The sequence below is a fragment of the Solanum stenotomum genome, chromosome 9, assembly GCF_019186545.1.
Source record: "Solanum stenotomum isolate F172 chromosome 9, ASM1918654v1, whole genome shotgun sequence".
In the NCBI taxonomy this organism is placed as follows: domain Eukaryota; kingdom Viridiplantae; phylum Streptophyta; class Magnoliopsida; order Solanales; family Solanaceae; genus Solanum; species Solanum stenotomum.
In genome coordinates, this window is record NC_064290.1 from 53,007,692 (window position 1) to 53,030,258 (window position 22,567).

The window sequence follows — 22,567 nt, forward strand, 5'->3', positions numbered from 1 at the left end:
TGGACAAGTTCTCACATGTGTTTGTAATTCATTAAAATATCGAGAATAGTTTTTCTATCTTGATGTAAGTTAAAAATAAAATATTCGTGTACATTGTTCATTACAGATCCTACCTATAAGATTATGTGTTTTGAGTATGTTATTGTTGTTAACTAATATTTTGATCTTTATATAAGATAAAAATAAAATTTGTGTGCACCTTAAAATTTAAGCAGAAGTGAAGTTAGAATATTTTTTCATATATTGGATAGTTCTCGCATGTATTGTGATCAATCAAAATATCAGATACAATTTTTCTATCTTCATAAATAAAAATAAGTTTTTTTTTTTTGTATATGTTGCTCTTCTCAAACTTTATCTATAAAATTATGTATACCGAATATGTTATTGTTATACATTTTTAAAAATGAGAATTTTAATCAAAAAGTGAAATTAGAATATTTGTTATGTATTGGACAAGTTCTCACATGTGTGGTGATTAGTTAAAATATTGGAAACAATTTCTCAATGTTTATGAGATAGGAGCAAAATTTGTGTACAAGTTATTTCTCATATCATACTTATAATATTGTATACATCAAGTATGTTATTGTATATTTTGAGAAATGGATTTAATAAAAAGTAAAGTTAAAATTTTGAGTTAATAACTTTTTTATTTTATAAAAAACAACTTAATATTGAGATTGAAATAAATTGTTTATTCATAGACTTTAAATATAAATTTAAATCAATCAAAACTATTAAACTTTGCGGAATATATTAGCACAATTATAACTCCAACGCTAAATAATATTTGAGGATGAGCAATGAGGTTTAAGTTAAATAATCAAATATTGAAGTGAACGTTTCAATATATTTGGATATGGATTTTTTTTCTAAAAAAAAAAAAACTAACTAGGAGATTGTATAAAGAACAATTGACCTTTTTTTTTTGAAAATTAATATTTTAAAAAAAGAAGCTAAAAATGATATTTCAATCTTTTCCCAGTGCACAGAAATATTTAATGCTTGTGTAGTCATTTTCAGTAGCCCTTTGACTAGTAAAATAAATTTATGAAATATTACAAAAATCACATTCAAAGTCGTTATATAAGAGAACGTAGAGAGGTTATTTTTAAAAGACTATCAATTTAACTGTAGTAATTAAAATAGCTATAAAAGATAAAATATGACAGTGAAAAAATGTCAGTTATTAAGAAAAAGAGGATAAAGTTTTAGAAAAAAAACTCAGTAATAACAACAAAATAATATAAGTACAGTAACAAATATAAAAAATAAATAAATGGCAACAAATATCAAAAATAAAAAATTACATGTATAAGGTTATATTATGACAAACCCTGTGCTTTCAGACTCCAACCAAACCTAATCTCGTCAAAAAGTGAGACAAATTAAGCTCAATTACCTACTTAGTTTCTATCATAATTTACAATCCTTATATTGTACTCTGATATTTAAGGTCATGTTCTCGATAAACTAAAATTGTATCATGTCTTTCATAATTGCATAATCCAAGTACTTCTTCAGCCTACCTCTACCGTTCGACAATCCACTATATCCTCTTACACCTTTTCTTTGGAGCGTTTGTGCATCTCTTCTTTACATATCCAAACTATTCATTTCCTCTTTTTGGGAGACTATTTAATTTTACGTTGTCTCGAATATTCTTATTATTAATTTTTATTTTTTCTATATATATATAAATCCATCTTAGTATTCTTATTCCTGCAATTTACATGTTCTGAACATAAATTTTTTGATTGATCAACACTTTGCCCCATATATATATACAAAGTTTGGTTAACCAACCCTCTATATATAAATGAAGGAAAACAAATTAATATATACTCCCTCCATTTTATATTAGTTTATCACTTTTTTTATAGGCATATTAAAAGATTATTAATATTCTTATAATTTTACTAAACCACCCCTTAAAAGAAATCCTAAGAATTTTATAAAAAAATGCGAATTGTTTTAAAAAGAATTAATTGCAAGGGTAATACAGAAAAATTTAATCAATGCTTTCTTAATTTAATAAGATGAACAATTCATATGAGACAATTATATTTAGTAAGATGATCAACTAGACGGAAAAAGTATACTAAAAATGCACCATAGTTTGCTAATTTATATATTTATTTATTTCCTTTTCCACCGTTAATTTAACACAATATCCAATGAACAAATGAATCTACACTACCAATTAAGAAGATTTTGTGATAAGTAAAACATAAAACAGCTTTATAAAAAAAGCTGTTTTTTTTTTTTTGCTAACAAGCAGTACACTATTTAATGCATTAATTATTTAAAAGGAAAAATTCATTTGGCCATAAAATTTAGCTAGAATGATATTTTACCTATGTTATTTTACTTTTTTTGAATATTTTTATCCTTTTAACTTTAATACATTTTAACTAAAAAATGAAAAAAAATCAATTTATTTTAAAATAAAAATAATATTATAATTTTTTTAAATTTCTGGCCATTTAGGGCCCGTTTGGATTGACTTAAAAAAAGTAGATTTTAAGTAAAAAATAATAACTTTTAAGTCAAAAAATAAAAAGTAGGGGGAGACCTACTTTTGGTTTTTGACTTATTTTAAGTCATTATTGACCTTGCCAAACACTTCTCAACTTATTTTAAGTTTTTTTTTTTTATATTTGTCAAACACTTTCAGAAGTCAAAAATTAACTTAAAAATAAGTTTAACCAACTTTTAAGCCAATTCAAACAGTCTCGTAGCCTTACCCTATTTAAAAAGATATCAAATAAGAGTGTAAGTGAGTTTTCAATCTAAAAAGAAAAAAAGCATGTCTTGTTATTTCTTTTTCAGAATTTTTACATTGGGAAACATGTATAATCAGTGTATAGCCTGACATTATTTTTGTAGATTAATTAAAAGTAGGAAATTGGAACTTGGAAAAATTGAAGAAGAAAGCAATTATTCCACTGGACTAGCTGATAGATTAAGAACCTGGTATCATATGGTACGGTATAAAAAAAATTAATTTCATAATTTTGATTTTTACCTTTTAAAAATATTATTCAATTTGTTTTAATTTATTTAATATTATTTAATTTTGACACAAAGTTTAAGAAAAAAACAATTTTTTTTAAAGTCTAAAACAAGTCGTAGATGCGTAGGTGACTATAAATCATCTAATCAAGGGTAAACGAAATATTTTTCAATTAAATTATTACTATAGAAACTTGTCATTTTTTAAAAATAGACTTAAAAATGTTACATAAATTGAAACGGAGTGAGTAATATATCATTACCATGCTCTTTCTAGTTTAATGTAAATGAATTATTGGCGTATGACACACCCTTAAAAAAATATTTTAAAATATTAATTAAAGGCTAATTTGTCAATATTGCCTTTAATTCTTCCTAAACTCTTCTTAAAAAGTAGAGAGATAGTCATTATTTGGGATATAAAAATTAGTTGAAAATTCCTTTTAAAAAATGATAATTCTAGAAAAAAATAAACATATTTTTAAATGTTGAAAAATTTATTCATTTTGGATCATAAAAAATTATCAACAGTTCATTTATATTAAACTAGAGGGGATATTAACTTAATTCGATATACTTCAATATTTTACGATATGATAAATTGATAATTATAATTTATTTTATTTTAATTTACATATACTTATATAATAAAAGTTGTAATTTTAACTTTTAAAAAGTATCTTAATTAAGTATATGATACTAACACCTTTTACGCATGTAAAAATATTCAGCCTGGTAATTCTTTAGGATTAATAGGTGTAGGAAATTGGAAATTGGAACTAATTGGAAAATAAGAAGAAAAAAACAATTATTCCAACAAAACCTGTTGAAAAGAAAAAGGTAAGATCTTTGATAAGACCCTACAGTGTTATTAATGAATATATATATATATTTTTTATTTTAAACACTAAGTACTCGTGATTAGACAGAATATGACATAACTTAAAATTATAACTTCAGATAAAACATTATTTTGATAGAAAGTTAATGCATAATTGACTATTATCGCATTTTATGTGAGAGAAGTAAGAGACGTCTACATTCATATACAGTTCGTTACACATTATGTTATAATTATATTGTATTCACATGATCTTCGATAAGGAAAGATATATTTTTTTTATGATAAGGGAAACCCGCAGCCGCTACCCTTTGGATGCGCACAGGGTAAAACCCCCGCTCTTATGCAATAGCTCGCAAACCACATAGGAGATGTAACCCGCACTAGACAAGCCCGGTGCGACGAGCTCGACCCAGAAGACAAACCCCTTGCTTTCGCTGGCAAAGAGTTTCGAACTTGAGACCTCCAACTTGGAAGTCCTAAGCCCAAACCACTGGCCCACCCCGAAGGATCGATAAGGAAAGATATTGTATACACCTGAATACATATATTCGACTAGGTTTTGAACACCATATTATACTTTGAAATATAGCAAAATCTCACTATTGTTATTTGGGAAAATTGTATATAATAACAAACTATTAATTCAAATTAAATGCTATAAATATAGTTTGATTTAATTGTACCTCATAGCAAACCATTGTTATTTCACCTCTCTCCTGGTGAATCTCGCTCGCCACTCTCGTTCTCTTCCTCGCCTCTCTCGTTTTTTATACAAACGCAAGTGTATAAAGTGCGTTTGTGTTTGTATAAAGCGAGAGAAAATTGTATATATACATATATTTTCGTTTCTCTCTCTCCCCTCTCCCAGATCTAGCTCGCCACTCTCCCAGATCTCGCTCCCTCACTCGCCTCTCTCACTTTATACAAAAAACACAAATTTTATAAAATGCGTTTGTGTTTGTATAAAGCGAGAGAAAATTGTATATATACATATATTTTCGTTTTCCTCTCTCCCCTCTCCCAGATCTCGCTTGCCACTCTCTCAGATCTCGCTCTCTCACTCACCTCTCTCACTTTATACAAAAACGCAAATGTATAAAATACGTAAAAATTGTATATATACATATATTTTCGTTCCCCTCTCTCCCCTCTCCCAGATCTCGCTCGCCACTCTCCCAGATCTTGCTCGCTCACTCGTCTCTCTCACTTTATACAATTGATCTTATTGTATATGTATACCAAAGCATATTATACAATTGCTTTCTTTTGTATATGTATAGTGAAATATACATATTTATGTTTGTTATGGAGCGCAATTATCCAAACTTTGCTATAGCACACAAATATGAATTTTGTGTTTGCTATATGTGAAAGTTGCTCTTTTTATTTTTCGTAAAAAATGGATACTAATACCGCTATTTATGAAATTTTCTCATTTATAAATTAAACAAAACTTTGGTTTTGGACTGTTGGGCTGATTTCCGACATTCAGTGCCAGCCTCAAGCTAATGGGCTGGGCTACAAAACCATAACAAAAAAAAGCCCAATTAGTTCTTGGTTTTGTTTTTAGAATATTTTCGGGGAGCCATTTGGTTAAATGGGTCCGAGAAGAATAGAGTGTATATCATGAAAAATTACTTTATCTATTATCCTTATTTAGAATCTGGTTCCTAAAAACGTAGTAAGCCGTGATCAACAGAATTAACAAGACACGAATTTATCATGGAAAACTCTTTGTTGAAAGGAGTAAAAATCACGACCTACATCGTGTAGGCTTTAAACCACAAATCTCCACTAACTTCTCAAGAGCAATGTTTCAGATTACAACTCGACAATTTAAGGAACTAACTCTAGTACCTCAACTCAACAATTCACTCAAACTATTCTAGCAACTTTCCAAGAAGTCAAACTGGCTTCCTGTTACAAACTTCACTCACACAACTACTCTCATCAATTTAGGAATTATTCCTACTAAACAATAACCCTAGAACAACATCGACTACAATCTCAATAATTAATAGAAGCTAATACAACATCGACTATAAGTCTTTAAAGAAAAGAAGACTAAGATTAGAAGTAAGATTAACTAGTTGAAAAAATAATGTATAAATCGACACTATAATAAGAGTTGAGAACTTTAAACTTAACGACCATCATTGTGATCTCTCTACAAGGGAATTGTTATTTCTAATTGTCATTTATTACTATTGTTGATCATTATTGTCGACCATCATTGATTATCACAATTAGCTACGAGCCTACGACCCTCATCATCAATGTTTACCAACCACACCACAATTAATCATTATCACCAATAATTATTACTTACAATCACCATTATCAACCATCAATCACGAAACCTTATCTTTAATCAATGCACATAACCATTTAGCTATCAATATCACCAATCACAATAAAGAAACACACGAGAAAAAAAAATACTAATTTTAGATTTTCTATGAAAAAAAAGTATTCCAAATAAGAATTTATTTTGAATCACCAAAAATATAATACTTAGTATGAAACACATCTTTCAAATATTTTATACAATACAAATTTAAATTAGTCAGAATCGAAATATGAAATGAAAACATAATCCAACTAACAAGCTAGAAAAAGCTTGGACCATAACAAAGCAAACCAAGAAAGAAAAAAAAAATGGCAATCCTCTTTACACCATTTTCATACTCTTTCTTCCCCAAAAAATCCAATTCCAATTTCTCCACCATTAATGGCTCTGGCTATAATTTTAACAGCAGTAACCCTTTTCATTCTTCTGCTGTTTGTTCTTCTCAAATTTCTCAACAGCCCCAAATTTCTTCACAAACCCCATCACCAATCTTGATTGATAAATCTTTTTTATATGTATCTGAAGCTAAATCTGAAAATGAGTTGTGGGCTGCTTCTTGTCTTCGTGTTAGGACTTTCTATGGCTTTCACCATGAAACTCTCAACATAGAAGTGAGTTTGTTGATCTTTATTGCCCCTTTTTTTATTTATTAATAGCTAAATTTGTTTACTTTTTGTTAATGTAGTGTTGGATTTCACTTTTAAGTGTAATTGATGTAAGAATTTGTGGATTTTTGCAGTATTGGACTTTAAAGTTAATATCTTTATTGTTGATATTTGGTTTCCTATCTGTTGTCTGGTATCCGCATTGGAGCTTGATTAGTTTAATCCTTATTAGTATTGGATAGGGCCCATCAGGGATGATACTCTCTACCAAGGATTTTTCCATCTACATCCTTTGGTGGTGAGAAAAATGTTATCTTTGTTTGACTAGCATGTTAATTGTAGTTTCTTGGTCCATTTTTTTTTACTTTGCCCTTTTTTCTCCATAGCTAAGTTTAGTTACTTATTGTTAATATAGTGTTGAATTTCAGTGGAATGGATGTAAAAATTTGTGGATTTTAGCTGCACAACACTATTGGACTTTAAAGTTAATAACTTTATGAGTTAGGGATTAAAACACACCTGAATTATTCCGATTTTTCGAGTTTCAGAGTTTGCTATTTGGATCATCACCACCTATTTATCAAAACACACTTCAAGTAGCAATTGTTTCCTTTTATTAGCTGAACGATGATGATATTTCAAGGAGGAAAAAGAAACAACTCATAATTGAGGTGTGTTTTGATAAGTTGTTGGTACCTAATAGTTCAGCTATGAATCTTGAAAAATAGTGATGCTTTAGTGTGTTTTTGACCATAGTTGAGGTTCACTTTTTTTCCTTCCTTTTGCCCTCTTTTTCTCCATAGCTAAATATATTTACTTTTTGTTAATGTTGTATTGAATTTCAGTATGGTTGATGTAAGAATTTGTGGCTTTTGCATTTAAAGAAACTATATTTATGTAGTTTCTTCTGATTCTGCTTAATGATGTTGAATTTTATTGTGATTGATGTAAGAGTTTGTGGATTTAGCTGCAAAAGATTATTGGGTTATTTACTTTTGGACTCAACAATGGCCATTCCTAGTTCAGTTTATGGATGTTTCTTGTTTCTTCTTTATCAAAGAATTGTTAAAGTTAGTATCTTTATTGTTAGTATTTGGATTTTGTTGTAATTTATGTGAGAGCTTGTGAATTTGTCTTAAGAAGAATAGTCGAAATCAATCTTTATAGTTTATCCAAAAAAAAAAATGGAAAAAGAAATAAAGCTCCTTTTGCATTTAGTAGTCGCATAGTTTCTTATTCTCCAATGTATATTATTATTTGTTGCTTCATTTGCCTTATATCTTACTATTTTTCTGTCATATTTTCTTTTAACCCTCCTTTGATAACTTCTCTTTTGAGCCGAGGGTCTATCGGAAACAATCTCCCTACCCCTTAAACCCTTAAAGGTAGGTGTAACGTCAGGGTACATCCTACTCTTCTCATACCTCACTTGTGGGATTACACCGGGTATGTTGTTGTGTTGAGTTTTATTGTAATTGATATGACCTTTCCAGGATTATTGGGTTTCTTCTTTTATTTATCCAAGAAGTCTTATTTTTACTTCCTTTCTGTATATTTTTGTGGCAATATCTGTTCCAGTTAAAGAAAAATGTTATCTTTGTTTGACTAGCTGGCCATCATCATTTTCAAGATATGCGTAAATCTGCTAATATTTTCTCATCTTGTTTAAAGTATATACTGATTGTTATATCCTCCTTATCAAGTTCTATTAGGATCATACAAAGTACCTGACTGAACGTGAGTTTGAAGCATTGACGGAACGTATTGCTGGGAAAAGGGTCGGCTTTGGAAGAGTTTCTTGCATCAATGCCACCCTTCCATTTTCAGAAGTCTCAAATGTTGCATATGATTTGAGTACTTCTTGTAAGGTGAGAATCTTTACACTTTGGTTTCTTTCCTTCTTTACATTTTCCGTCCTTGGGAAATCATCTTTAATTGTGATTACGTAATCTCCACACCGTTATTGCTTGCATCTGTATTAAGAGTCAAGTCCAACTGTACTTTTATGCAATACTATTAAATTTTTTTAGTTTCCATTACTTGCAGTTTTCTCATGATAACGCGGATCTAGTTGTTGTCGGGACCCTGGACGTTAACCAGTGCATCAGACTTCCAGATGAAATCACAGGAATGAAACCAAAGGTATCATTAGATACCTTCTCGTTTATTTTGTGTATTCTTTTCTTTTAATGCATTTGTCGTTGATGTGAGATTTGCAGTGCTTATTGCTAGCATATGTAGATAAACAAATCTCTTTGTATAAGTAATTATATCATTCTACTGCATCTAAACAGGGAATCGGAGCTGATTTTGCTAGGGGATACTTGAGTAATGTATGCGTTGCTGGAGAATTGCAAAGAAATGGCCTCGGCTACGCTCTTATTTGTAAAGCAAAGACAGTTGCTAAAGACATGGGTACTTGCTCTTCTTTAGATATTCCTCAGCCTTACCATATATAATGTGTGGACTTGCTTTACCTTGTATAGGTGTACTACAACAATAACTATCCCTCAGTCCCAAACAAGTTCGGGTCAGCTATAGGAATCTTAACTGTTCATTTAAGCTCAACTCATGTCATCGTCTCACCAAATAAAAATAAAGGCCAAACACATACACAGCCCCTTAAACTTGGCTCCATTTTTCATTTTGGCACTCCAACTTAGCCTTGTTCCATTTTAACCCTTGAACTCTATTTTTTCTGTTCCATTTTAACACAAAATACTATTTTTATGATTTCTTTATTTTATATATATTCTTCAAATGCAACTTCTTATTTTAAATCGACACGTGTCAATTAATTTTAGTTAAAAAAATTAAAAATTAACAAAAAAATTTAAAAAATAGACGTGTGCCTGTTAATTTTCATAAAAAAATTAAACATTCGCAAACGAATATAAAATTTTTCAAACAATAATATTATTTTTTGAGATTTCTCTGTATTTTTGCATGAAATTAAATTGACGAAAGTTCTTTGATTTTCTTTCTTAAACATTCAATTAAATTAAATAACACTACTTATTTATTTTTTCTTATCATCTAGGCTATCTAAATTTAACGCAAATACTCACTTTTAATTTTTAATATAAATCAATACGAATAAAAAAACTCATCTCCAATACGAGTAAAAAAAGACTCTTGTTCATTGCTAATAACACTACTAAAAAATGTTGAAACTCGATTGACTTTATTAGGTTGACGGTGATTTTTAAGAAAGAAAACCAACACAATTTTGTCGGTTATTTTTCACACAAAAATACATAACACTCTTAAAAAGAAATTATTATTTTTTAAAAATAATTATTTTTTGTTAATTTTTAATTTTTTAACTAAAATTAACTGACACGTGTCGATTTAAAATAAGAAGTTGCATTTGAAGAATATATATAAAATAAAGAAATCATAAAAATAGTATTTCGTGTTAAAATGGAACAAAAAAAATGAAGTTCAAGGGTTAAAATGGAACAAGGCTAAATTGGAGTGCCAAAATGAAAAATTGGGCCAAGTTTGAGGGGCTGTGTATGTGTTTGGCCAAAAATAAAAGTAAATAAGTTACATATAAATCCCCTAACAAGACTATAACTTATTCTCAACTAGCAGATGTCACCTATATGGATCTTTTTCTTCCATTACGATTTACGCCCTATCTCTAGCTAAAGTCTACATTGATTCCAAGAAATTGTAGGTCTTTCTAGACAACTTCCCTGTATGAGGTTTTAGGTTTTGCTTGTCCTCTTTTAATAAACCACCTAGTTTCACACCTACAAACGGGTGCATCTGTAGGTCGGATGTGTGCTACTTGCATCTTCTAGCGAATGTGGTATCTATCATGAGGATTCATTATGATTTGTAATATGTATATTTGCAACCCTCGTCCTTTGCCCGGGCTTGAGGTCGGCAATGTGAGCAAGCTCAAACTGACCGACTTACCTTATATATGTTGTGTATCTGTGTATATGTACAAAGCACAAACTATTGTTGGCCAGTATTTTTCTCTACCAATTCTTGAGCTTCTAACTGTCTATCTTGGGATAGCTATTACAGTACTAAGTTATTCTTTTCGCGTTTTTTTTTACAGGAATAAGTGATCTATACGTCCATGTTGCCATCGACAACGAGCCAGCAAAAAAGTTGTACATAAAGTGTGGCTTTGTACAAGAGAACGAGGAACCTGCGTGGCAAGCAAGGTTCTTAGATCGACCTCGAAGACTTCTCTTGTGGACAGATCTCTCCAATTCTTCTGATGTTTCAATGTAAAATGTACACAAAATTCTGTGTTTTCACTCAAGAAAAGGAAAAAGGCCCTCCAAGAAATCTCACATTGTATCATTTTCTTGTAGATTCTTAATGTATCATTGTGTCCATCTTTTTACAGTCATAAAGAAAATGTATTCAATGTAACTTATTGTATTATAACTTTTGACAATCATATTAAACTAGTTCTATGTCTTGAATAAAGTCTTAAATATCATTGAGAGGTTTTATGTGGATTATATTGTCTACAAATTTGTCTATGAATTATGATCACTTGCTAGCATCATTAACCACCTTTGTCATCACAATCGTCACTGTCATTGTCAACCATCATTACCGTCGCCAATCTGACATCTTAAACACCATTAGCAACCACCAACACTGTCAACTCATACACTCAGTAGCTTTCAGTACACCTATTACTTTTGTCATTATAATTATATTTGTTGTCACCACTAGCACCATCACTATCATCGCCGTCGCCACTTCCATCCCAGTATCAACCACTATTAGTATTGCGGTCAATTTCTACTACCAATCATCTCCACCTGCATAACTAGTACTATCACCAATGTATCTTCAATTACTACACATTCTTCAACTATCACCCATCACCATCAACATCGTCAACTGCTAACATCAACCAACTTTATAATCACAATCACCATTATCATTATACCAATCACTACAACATCAACCACCTTCGTCATCACAACTATTACCATCACCATTACTAGCGACCAACATCAACCATTACTATCCACTAACACCAACAATTACTACTACATCACTATATACCATTTCACCATCATTAGAAACTTTATCAGATATGATTTTATTTTATCAAATTTATAATTTTTTCTAAAATTTAATTTTTTATTTGAAATAAACATGAATTTTTTTAAGTTACCAATTAAAGAGAAAAGTGAGGGATCTCCCTCCTCTTTTAACAAAAAAATTTCAATTTCTAAATCTTGAAAACTAAAATCAAATCCCCAGTCTTTTTTTCCACCATGAAACAAAGGAAGAATCTTGATGTTTCATCTACTGATAGCAAAACCAACATACCCAAATCTTCCAAAAACAATAAATTCACACACCCTTTATTGAAAAAAGTTTTTTTCTTGTGTTTGTTCGTCAGATTTGTTAATGCTTTTTTGGTCCAAACATATTTCAATCCAGATGAACACTGGCAAGCCCTTGAAGTTGCTCATCGAATCTCATTTGGGTTTGTGTTTTTTCACAATTCTTCAGGTTTTTTTTGTTAATTTTTTTGATTACTGATTTGGGGATTTTTTTTTGGCAGATATGGACATTTGACGTGGGAATGGGAAAAGGGTATAAGGAGTTATCTTCATCCAGTGATATTTGCTGGATTGTATAAAGTTCTTGCTTTTTTTCATCTTGACAAACCTTGGTTTATGGTAATTATGAGTTTTTTTTTTCAGCTTTGTTTGACTTGATTAATGTGAATTGAATCTGAAAAGATTGATACTTGATTGTGTATTTCTGCAAGAATTGCACTTTATTGTATTTTTGTGTTGTCTCATAGTGTGACAATGTAAATGGATATGTTGCTTGGATGATTCAAAGATGCTGCCAGGTGTGTGTCGGATCCTTCAAAGTATGTGCATTTTGGAGGATCCAACATGAGTGCGGCATTATTTTTGGATAGTCCGAGCAACATAGAACCTCAATATATCTTTTTTTTTTGTTCTAGCTCATTCAGAGGAAACAGCTATTAATTCTAATAGTTTTCCTCTGTCTTTAGTTTATCATCTCGTTTCGTGACTGAAATCCATAAAAGAAAATAGTGCAGATGTTCTCACATTTTTTTCTTACTTTATTGTGGTCTGTATGTGGTGTTTGGGAATGCAGAAGCATGTGGTGTCAATCTAATAGGCTTTATGAAACTAGAAATTTTAGGAAGTGAATGGAGATGATGAGATTGGTTATTGATATTACTCATCCGTTCAATTCTGATTACCGTACTTCCTATTTTGGGTTATCCACAGTTTTAGTGTATTTTCTTAAGAAAGATACATTTTTCATACATTATTCACTACTTGAGTAAATATCTTTCTACAGAAAAGGTATCCTTAGACACTTCTTCGGGCTCTTAATATGTGTGAAGTAGGGAGTACCAATTTTACCATTCATTTACCGGTAATTTCCTTGGCAATACTCTGGAGTACACATTGTAGACATCTTATCTCTGTTACCGGACTATCCATTTGCCATACTTCAAATGCAAAACAGTGCAACTAAAAGTAAGATTTGGTATATGCATCTTTTTGATGGAGATTTTTTCTCTTGTCTGTTTGCATTTTTGCTCATTTAGTTTCATTATTGATAGTTGCTATTATACGCGTATGCATTAGATGTTCTTTCCCATGGTGCTTAACAAAGTCTCAATTCTTCTCAGATAAGGACTCCACGACTGCTGCAGTCAATATTTTCAGCTTTTGGGGACTTCTATTTGTTTAAGCTCTCTCAAGAGATATTTGGTGACCGTGTTGCGAAATTCGCGGTATCCTTTTCCTTTGTAACGCATACCATTTTCTTGATCCTGCCTTTTGTTATTTTCTTTTTGTTACTTGAAGATCCGCAAGTGCTCGTGCTCTATTTAGTGTTTGTACATTTAATTGCTGATGTTTCACTCCAATATCGTTGATGCTGAAGTACTTGATCTATCTGCAGCTTTTTGCCCAGTTGACAAACTGGTTCATGTTTTTCTGTATCACACGTACTTTATCCAATAGTCTGGAGACTGTTCTTACTGTTGTGAGCCTGTACTACTGGCCTTGCATTAGACCAACTGCTAGTAAAATTTCTCGGGGTTCTAGAAAATGGGGTTTAGCTACAGCTGCATTAGCATGTGCAATCCGACCTACAAGTGCCATTACATGGATCTATATTGGCCTCCTAGAGCTGTACCTGACACGTGATAAGCTGAAATTTGTTCTTCTTGAGGTGATTCCTATTGGGTAAGTATCATTACTTCTCACGATTACGTCATGCTATTTTTTAAGATATGCAATTGCATTTTATTAACTAGGTAAGCTGAGGGTCTAACCGAACCCAATAACAGGATCTATGGTCGTACACCATTGCTAGCTGAATCCCTTCTATCTTTAGAGTAAACTGTATATTAAAGATTTGGTGATATGAATCAGTATGACCATTCAGTTTCAAGTGAAGTTTCACTATCCCTTGAAACTTATCCAAGCTAATTGGAAAAGGTTTATTCATTTTCTTTTTTGGTTTTTTCAATTTCCACATCTGTATTCTATCATACTTGAAACTGTTCATGGTTTCTCTTGCTTTAAAAGAGATGATGTAGACATGAATGTAGGAAAGGAGCACCTGTAAAACCACACATTGTCTTCAGTGCTTTGCTCTCATCCATGAATTTTTCTGATTTGGGAGAATTCATAGAACTCCTATTTGTGTTTTCAGTTGATCTATTGTTCTTCAAACTATAAAATTACATACTCACAAAATCTTTTACCTCTTCTAACACTTGAGTCAGGACATTAATTATGGGACTTACATTTCTGGTGGATCGCTGGATGTATGGCACTTGGGTCCTCGTGCCTTTGAACTTTCTGAAGTTCAATTTTCTCTCTGCTGGTGGAGACTATTATGGAACTCATGTGTGGCATTGGTACTTCACTCAGGGTTTTACTGTTATGGTCTTCACATTCTTGCCGTTTTCGCTTGCTGGCATTTTCAAATCTAAGCAGTGGAAATTATCTGGTCTAATTGCTTGGTGTTTGGCAATTTATAGCTTGTTGGGTCACAAAGAATTCAGGTATTTGTTCAGATTAAATATGTCTCTCTGTCAAAGATGATTATAAAAAAAAAAAAGGCAACCCGGTGCACTAAGCTCCCTCTATGTGTGGGTTCGGGGAAGGGACGGACTACAAGGGTCTATTGTACGCTGCTTTCTTGCATTTCTGCAAGAGGTTGTTTCCGTGACCTCTTGGTTACATGACAACAACGTTATCAATTACACCAAGGCTTCCCTTCAAAGATGATAATAGTCATTAAGCTTTATGTTCTGTAATAACTTCCATGTCATAGGTGTAGTTGAATGAATAGTTGATTGATATTCTCTAAACTGTCCAAAAAACAGGTTTGTCCTCCCTGTGCTTCCAATAGCTTTAATGTTCTCTGGGTACTGGTTGGCAACAATTGGAGGGCCTGATAAGTCTAACGGCCGAGGTAAAAGATCTCCAAGCAGTCATGATAGGTGCTCAGGAAAATTACAACTGGCCGTTCTGTTCTTAGCAGTTAGTAATATTCCGATGGCATTTTACATGAGTATGGTTCATCAGGTATCTCGACATCTGACTTTCTTCTCACCTTTTGCAAAAGCAATATTTTCTTACAAAAGTTCGATGCCTAGTTCTCTTTCCTTTTTCTTTTGCTCGCGTTATAGCATCAAAACTTTAAATTTCTGTGGAACTTATTATCCTATCTGTAACCTCTTTCTACAGAGAGGGACAGAGGATGTAATGAACTACCTCTCCGTAGAGGCGGACAGTGGGAAAGTGAAAAGTGTCCTTTTCTTTACACCGTGCCATGCCACACCTTACTACTCAACTCTTCACCGTAACCTTCCTATGCGTTTCTTAGATTGCACACCAAGGTATGCACTATATGCTGCCAATGTACTGTGAATGTCTAACCGTCTCTGGCTATACTGTTTTTGTTTTGTTTCAACAGAATTGAACCTTTGTTTATTCCTTTCTGCAGTGACGAGAAAGGAGCTCTAGACGAGTCTGATCAGTTTCTGGTGGATCCAGCTGGTTTTGCAACAGAATTTGCTAAGAATTGGTCTATACCTAGTCACATTGTGCTCTTTGACTTTCAGGAAAAACTACTGAAGGACTTTCTAGCTTTTCATAATTTCGAAGAGGTTGGTTGCTTTCTTTCGTCTTGATCTACTTCTATAACAGTTTATTTTCTCTTTTTTTTTTGTGTGTGGAAAAAGTGGGAGTGCAATGTGCTCATTCAAGTATGTCCGTGTGATTGACAGATAAAACGGTTCTTCCATGCTCACTTCAAGGTGGATCGAGAGCTTCAGGCATCTGTTGCTGTGTATACACTGAAAGGCCAGTGATTCTGTCCTTGATGAGCAAAATAATCTAGAAATTTTGTTTAACTATCCTAGGTGTAAATTTTTTCTAGTATCATTTACCTTTTGATTTATATTTCCATTCTTTTTTCTTTTGTTCCTGAAGAGAATGGATAGGAGTTTCAGCTATTTAGCGGAAATTTTGAAATTTTGTACACATGGTTTGATTAAATACAATTCTGTAAGAAACGCCAAAGGAAAAAGTAGGAAATATATGGAAAGAAGAAAAGATTATAATTTTGACTCACTGACTTTTCTTGCCTCTACGTCCATGTTTTAATTCCCTTTAATACCTGTTTCGTATATCTGATTGTGTATCATATCAAGATATTTATGTTGGGATTATGATATGCATACATATACTTCCTCTTTTCCAAAAAGAATGATACTATTTCTTTTATAAGCCCTCCCAAAAAGATCAATATTTCTAAATTTGGAAACAATTTAACTTGAACTTTTCCTTTTACCCTTGATGATAAGCTTTAATAGCTGAGGATGTGATCCTTCATAGGAGGGTGTGGAGATCAAGGATTATGATAGAAGGTTAGTAGGTAGTTGATTTGCTTTGCTTTCCCATTCTTGGAGTATTAGTATTAAACTTGTATTCTCGTATCCTTAGATTTCTATTTCTATTGGTTGATTCTTTAGCCTTGATTATTGTATTTTTTTGTTGCTGTCTGTTTTGAGCCGAGAGTCTATCAAAAACAACTTTTCGACCTTTTTAAGGTGGGGGTAAGGTCTACGTGCACACTATCCTTCCCAGACCCCACTTGTAGGATTACATTGGGTATGTTGTTGTTGATGACTAGCTTTTATAGCCACACAATCGTTATGGTAGATTTAAGATCACAAATTTCAAAAGTTCTCCTTTATTTCTTAAACTCCCTGCCCAGTCAAACTATGTTGCATAAATTGAAAGGGAGAAAATATATGTTTTTAGGGGTCGTTTGGTAGAGTGTATAAGAATAATGCAAAATATAGTGTATTAGTAATGCTTGTATTAGTTATGCTTGCATTAGTGATGATGAGAATTTTTTTATGCAATGTTTGGTTTGGTGTACTAAAAATATTATGCATTACATAATTTTTTTAGAAAAAATATTTGTTTACAAAAATACCCTCCACAAGTATAGTGGAAAGGATGTAAAAAAAGTTTTTGAGGGCAATTGTGTCTTTAATAATGTTAATGCATGCATTAGAACCCATTGCATTACTAATTCATAGAAATAGATGGCATTAGTAATACACAATAGAGTGTATTACTAATACAAGCATTAGTTGTCCATAGGTTAGAAAAGTGTACTAATGCATAGAAATAGATGGTATTAGTAATACACTCTTCAATACACAATAGAGTGTATTACTAATACAAGCATTAGCTATGCATAGGTTAGAAAGTGTACCTAACAAGGTACTAATAATAATCAAGCTAATGCAAGCATTATTTTCTCCAATACACTCTACCAAACGACCCCTTAGTGTGTGATGCGATGCATACATGTGAGTACATCAGTTCATGTGAACTACAGTGGCTAGAACTTCTTCCCTGGTTTGGTTTGAATTTGACTTTGAACATCTGTAATTTAACCGCAATTCCAGACAGGACCAAGTTTTGGTGTTGCTTTATGAGAACGTGAATGTGGTTTCCACATTACTTGAGGAGCTTTAGGTATGAAGGTTAGATAGGAAAGTAGGTATCGAGGTTGAGTGTTGTCGTACTTCTAGTAGTATGATTTAAGTATCATGTAGTCCCCTATACCCCAATGTGTATAAAAATCTGTTGTTGCACTTGTTTTGTTCATCTGCTATTTTGTTGTCTCTTTTTCTTTCTTCCTTTCCTGCATCAATTACATATCTTTTGAGCCGAGGATCTATCAAAAACAACTTCTCTACCCGCAAAGGTAGAGGTAAGGACTGCGTACATCCTATCTACTCAAACCCAACTCGTGAGATTGCACTGGGTATGTTGTTGTTGAGGAGCTTTAGGTGAATTCTTGTAATTAGAAGAATTAATTCATCAAATAGAATAATTATAATTGACTCAAGAAACTGATATCCAAGTGAACAAGGTGAGAAATGAAAAATCATAAAGGATTGAAGCAAACAATACGATCAACAAACATGTAACTTATTAGAAAAACAAGAACACGATATGTAACTATTAACAGATCTGACAACTTTGAAGTTGCTAAATACTAAAACCTATACATGACAAAAAAACTCATGTGAAAAATATGCTGATGCCACAAATCTTTATTAAGATTAGCTTTTGTAATATTGGAGCTCATATTTTGTAAATGAAGTAGAGAGTGTCAGCATTTGGTTAATAGTCATTGACCACATTCTGTATCGCTGGTAATCATCCATCATGTCTAGCTTGATGACTCCCCTGTTTGTTGTTAGCACAATAAGATAGCAGCTATCAGTTTCCACTCCATTTGAATCCTTATACAGCTCGGCATGTAGGTCTAATACGACACCTACAATCAGATGTGGAGGTGTTCATAAATTTGTTAACTATCTAATTAGCATAACAGAAAGCATTGCCACCAATTTAATATGAAAAGTGCAAGAAATTCTAAGGTAAAGAAACAGTAGTGAATACAAGGACATACTTTCCGTTTGACTTGAGAAGGTCTTCAACATAGTTGGCTTCCTTGTTCTTAGGATAACCTGTAACATAAGAATTAGAACTTAAATTTTGTATTTGAACACATCATCCTGAGATCTTGTCCACGAGTTTTGGTTGTGGTTGAGGTATGTTTTGATAAATATCTGGTGATAATAGTTCAGGTAGGAAACACGCAAAAACATTAAACTTCGGGTGTGTTTGACCATTAACTTTTAAAGCAAAAAAAAGAAGAGAAAGGTGGTTTAGTTTTTTTTTTTAAATCGTTGTCATTCTCCTTGAATTATGACGCTGCTATGTTGTTGGAGCAAATGTATACAGTAGGTAATGCATGATTATCAGCTGAAGAGATATTAATGTTCACACCTTGGCTTCACTATTTAAGACAATGGACACCGACCTTAGCTTGGATCTTCCTGTTCCACATAGCAAAACACAAAAAAAAGCATCAGCTGATGATCCAACAACAGATTTTTTTTTGAGAATCGAAACTTCTTTTTTTTTCTTTTTTCTTTTTTGCATTAACAATCATTTCCTTGTACAGCTGTCACTACTGAATCTGCAAAAACCATATATTGGCCCCTCTCCGGATGTGCTTATTGCAGTTATTTTCTGTCCAGACAACAACAACATACCCAGTGTAGTCCCACAAAATAGGATCTGAGGAGGATAGAGTGTACGCAAACCTTACCCGTACCTCAAAGGTAGACAAGTTGTTTCGATAGACACTCGACTCAAGAAAAAACAACTGATGGTAATTGAAGTACAAGAAACAATAGACTGTAACAGATATCAAAGGACATGTATGGTAAAATTATTAGTTATCGAGAAATAGACAATTAGACATACCTTCTGATTTTTCAATATAGAGGTCTGCCCCCTTGGAGAGAATTGATCTGCATTTCTCGTAGTTAAAGTTGTAGTCGTTGCTATCTTCAATTGGGAGAACTGGTGTGCTTCCATTTAAAATATTCTTGTAGCCAGATCTTGCTTTGAGTGTTTCTGCTCCTCTGAGTGCTGAGACAGTAGTGGTGCAAGTCCAAATAGGTGAGTTTTACTTGCAATTTAAGATGAGACTAACAGAGGCTGAGTTGGTTCCAAATGACACAGTTTTGTTTATATACTTCCTTTCAGCAGTTTTTTTTTTTTTTTTGTCTTTTTTTTAAAACCTAAGTCATGGCGAACACACCCATGTTGGGTGTTGATTTCATGATACCACATTGTGGTCCTTTCAGCAGAGTCAAATCCAGTTGTTGGATGATAAAACATTTCATTCTTTGAACTCCTCAAGCTTGCTCAGTTGAAGCACATATAATTCTATTATAAAGGTTAGTTCTTTCTAGTTTCCGAACAACTGATATACAAAAAATTTGCCTTGACTTTATTTCTTCTAGTAGCAGCTTGATTTTTACTTTATGCTAAGGAAGCTTTGATTGTTTTATTTTGATAGCTGCAGTTAGATTCTAGATCTGAATTGTTAAAGAGTACAAGTAGAAGTAAGATTCTATCTGCTTTATTTAAGCTAAGGGTCTATCAGAAACATCCTCTCTATCTTTATGAGATGGGGTAAGGTTTGCGTATACTCTACCCTCCCCAGACCCCAGTTGTGAGATTACACTAGGGGTATGTTGTTATTGTTGATGTACTAGTAGAAGTGAATGTGAACTGTTTAAATCTTCTTATTACTTACATCTCGTGTAAAATGAAAGATGCATGCCAAAAACAGTCATCTTTATGTGTAGCGGCTGCTAAGTTTAGGTTTTCTAACAATTGAGTCATATGTGTAAACACTATGTATTTCAAGAGGTGGAGAGAAGTCATTACAAGTTGTAGCTGCAGCTGTAAGTGTCAGAATGTCGCTTGCACTTGTGCCGGTCATGGCTGAGCCGATCACAGTGCTGATTTGGTCCCGTTTTGCCCCCATAGCTTCTGCCACTTTTGCACATTGTGCTGCAACTAGTGCAGCTGCGCTGGCCACAGCTGACTCCTTGGTACTCCCTGACTGATCATTGTTCAAGTTTTCAGCAGCGATGGCAGCTAAGGCAGCTGCAACACCTGCCACTGATATCGCTGCATGTACTTCAGCCTTCTGTAATCTCTTTTCTTCTTTCCTCTTCTGCTTAATTTCTTTGATCCATTTCTTGATTGACACATTCTTTAGTGGTCCTATTTTCCACGGCATCTGCATGAAACAAGCTCTCCGCACTGAGTTTATTTTCACCATGCTGCTTTAATTAAACCAATAATTAGCTCTGATGATTGAGGTTGATTTATGCCAATGTCCCTTATTTGGGTCACCATTTAGATTTTGTCCTTATTTTTAAAAGTTGTGCAAATATAGCTTTTGGATAATTACTTTCTAGAATACGCTAGACTTGGGTCTAATGTTTTGCAATTATTTACAAATTTCTAGACCGTGTTCTAACTTTTTTCTCATACTGTTGGCTCGTAAGGGATCTTTACGTCGTGGTAAGGTCCATCAGTTGCAAGAGTATACAAGAAAAGGGTCATTTACTAAACAACTGTCTCAAAAAGGGATAACAGGCGAAAATTTCTTGATGATTGGATGATTCTCAACTTACCCATTTTTTCTGGAAATAGCTGTTGTAGTTCACCTCTGGATGCATGGCTTGCTGCATCCATATCCACGACTAACGAAACACATGAAAGTATGTCACATGGGCCTTTTCTGTGAAGAATCTGTGGTGATAATGCACAAGAGTTTGTATTCTATTTCTTACCTTGACATCGTTGGATTTCCATGGTGGAATTGAATTATCTGCATCATCCATCTTCATGCTCTTTTCCATTTTCTGTGATACCAATATGATATATTAATACGAAACCTCAATATTTTGTTACTATATATGTTAGACATGATTTCACAACAATTACTTACAGGAAGAGGAGGTTTATTGTCAATGTTTAAATTCTTGATTGAGTTTTCATGTAGAATGAGAGCTTGGTCTTGCATCTCCGGCTGGAACGCTTGAACTGCAAAGTTGCACCAAGTGCGCGAAAGGAAGTCCATCGTCTCGGAATGTGCTTGTGAGATTGTTGGATTTGAATCAAGATCCATCTTTCTCTTCTTTTTTTTCAACCAAGACTGAACAATTGCTCTACAGTTGTTGTAAGGTGAGTGAAATTTTGATAGAATGCTAAATACACTTAAGAGAGATATAAATAGATATGAATTAGATAGAAAGCTTAAAAGTGTTAAATCTCCTCTTATTCTGAGCTAATTTGTTGTTTTATCATCATAGGGTCCATATAACATCTATAAAGTGGCAATTCATAGCTTTATTATGAATACAAAGCCAAGCCAGCCTCCATGAATCATTAATCCACCTTTTACTTTAAGATAACAGTTTTTAAAAGTTTATTTTGGTATCTAATTCCAAAAATGCATGTGTGAATACGAGCCGAGGGTCTATTGGAAACAACCTCTCTATTTCTACGAGGTAGGGCTAATGTCTGTGTACACTCTACCCTCTCCAGACCCCATATGTGGGATTACACTGGATATGTTGTTGTTGTAGCATGTGTGGGTATGAGATCTTGAAAAAAAAGCTAAGTTTTCTTTTCTTTCTATTTTTGATAACGTGACATCTGAGATAGCTTGTGCATACTTCGACTATTCCAATGGATACCTGCTACCTCTATAGGTAACGAATAACTATGCCCTCTAATTCTTAGGAAGATGGGAAGAGTTTATCAAGTACTTTTT

At 32.8% G+C, this 22,567-nt stretch overlaps 4 protein-coding genes across 4 annotated transcripts in view; 2 read left to right on the forward strand and 2 right to left on the reverse strand.

Moving 5' to 3' along the window:
* LOC125876066 (defensin-like protein) overlaps window positions 1-22,567 on the reverse strand; it is a 235,779-nt gene that overhangs the window by 57,472 nt on the left and 155,740 nt on the right. The window lies entirely within an intron of this gene.
* LOC125876057 (uncharacterized) lies at window positions 6,480-11,211 on the forward strand. The gene is made up of 5 exons (XM_049557167.1): window positions 6,480-6,823; window positions 8,530-8,685; window positions 8,864-8,959; window positions 9,112-9,232; window positions 10,893-11,211. Exons 1-5 carry the CDS (start codon window positions 6,521-6,523, stop codon window positions 11,069-11,071), a joined length of 855 nt encoding a protein of 284 aa, XP_049413124.1. The 5' UTR covers window positions 6,480-6,520; the 3' UTR covers window positions 11,072-11,211.
* On the forward strand, window positions 12,051-16,366 carry LOC125876048 (mannosyltransferase APTG1). Its single transcript, XM_049557151.1, has 9 exons — window positions 12,051-12,296; window positions 12,375-12,492; window positions 13,494-13,598; window positions 13,769-14,055; window positions 14,601-14,882; window positions 15,207-15,408; window positions 15,571-15,722; window positions 15,830-15,992; window positions 16,113-16,366. Exons 1-9 carry the CDS (start codon window positions 12,082-12,084, stop codon window positions 16,194-16,196), a joined length of 1,608 nt encoding a protein of 535 aa, XP_049413108.1. The 5' UTR covers window positions 12,051-12,081; the 3' UTR covers window positions 16,197-16,366.
* LOC125876053 (VAN3-binding protein) lies at window positions 18,322-22,192 on the reverse strand. Its single transcript, XM_049557158.1, has 8 exons — window positions 21,740-22,192; window positions 21,582-21,653; window positions 21,423-21,491; window positions 20,665-21,022; window positions 19,690-19,857; window positions 19,207-19,256; window positions 18,827-18,884; window positions 18,322-18,691 (listed from the first exon to the last, which is right to left on the reverse strand). Exons 1-8 carry the CDS (start codon window positions 21,917-21,919, stop codon window positions 18,474-18,476), a joined length of 1,173 nt encoding a protein of 390 aa, XP_049413115.1. The 5' UTR covers window positions 21,920-22,192; the 3' UTR covers window positions 18,322-18,473.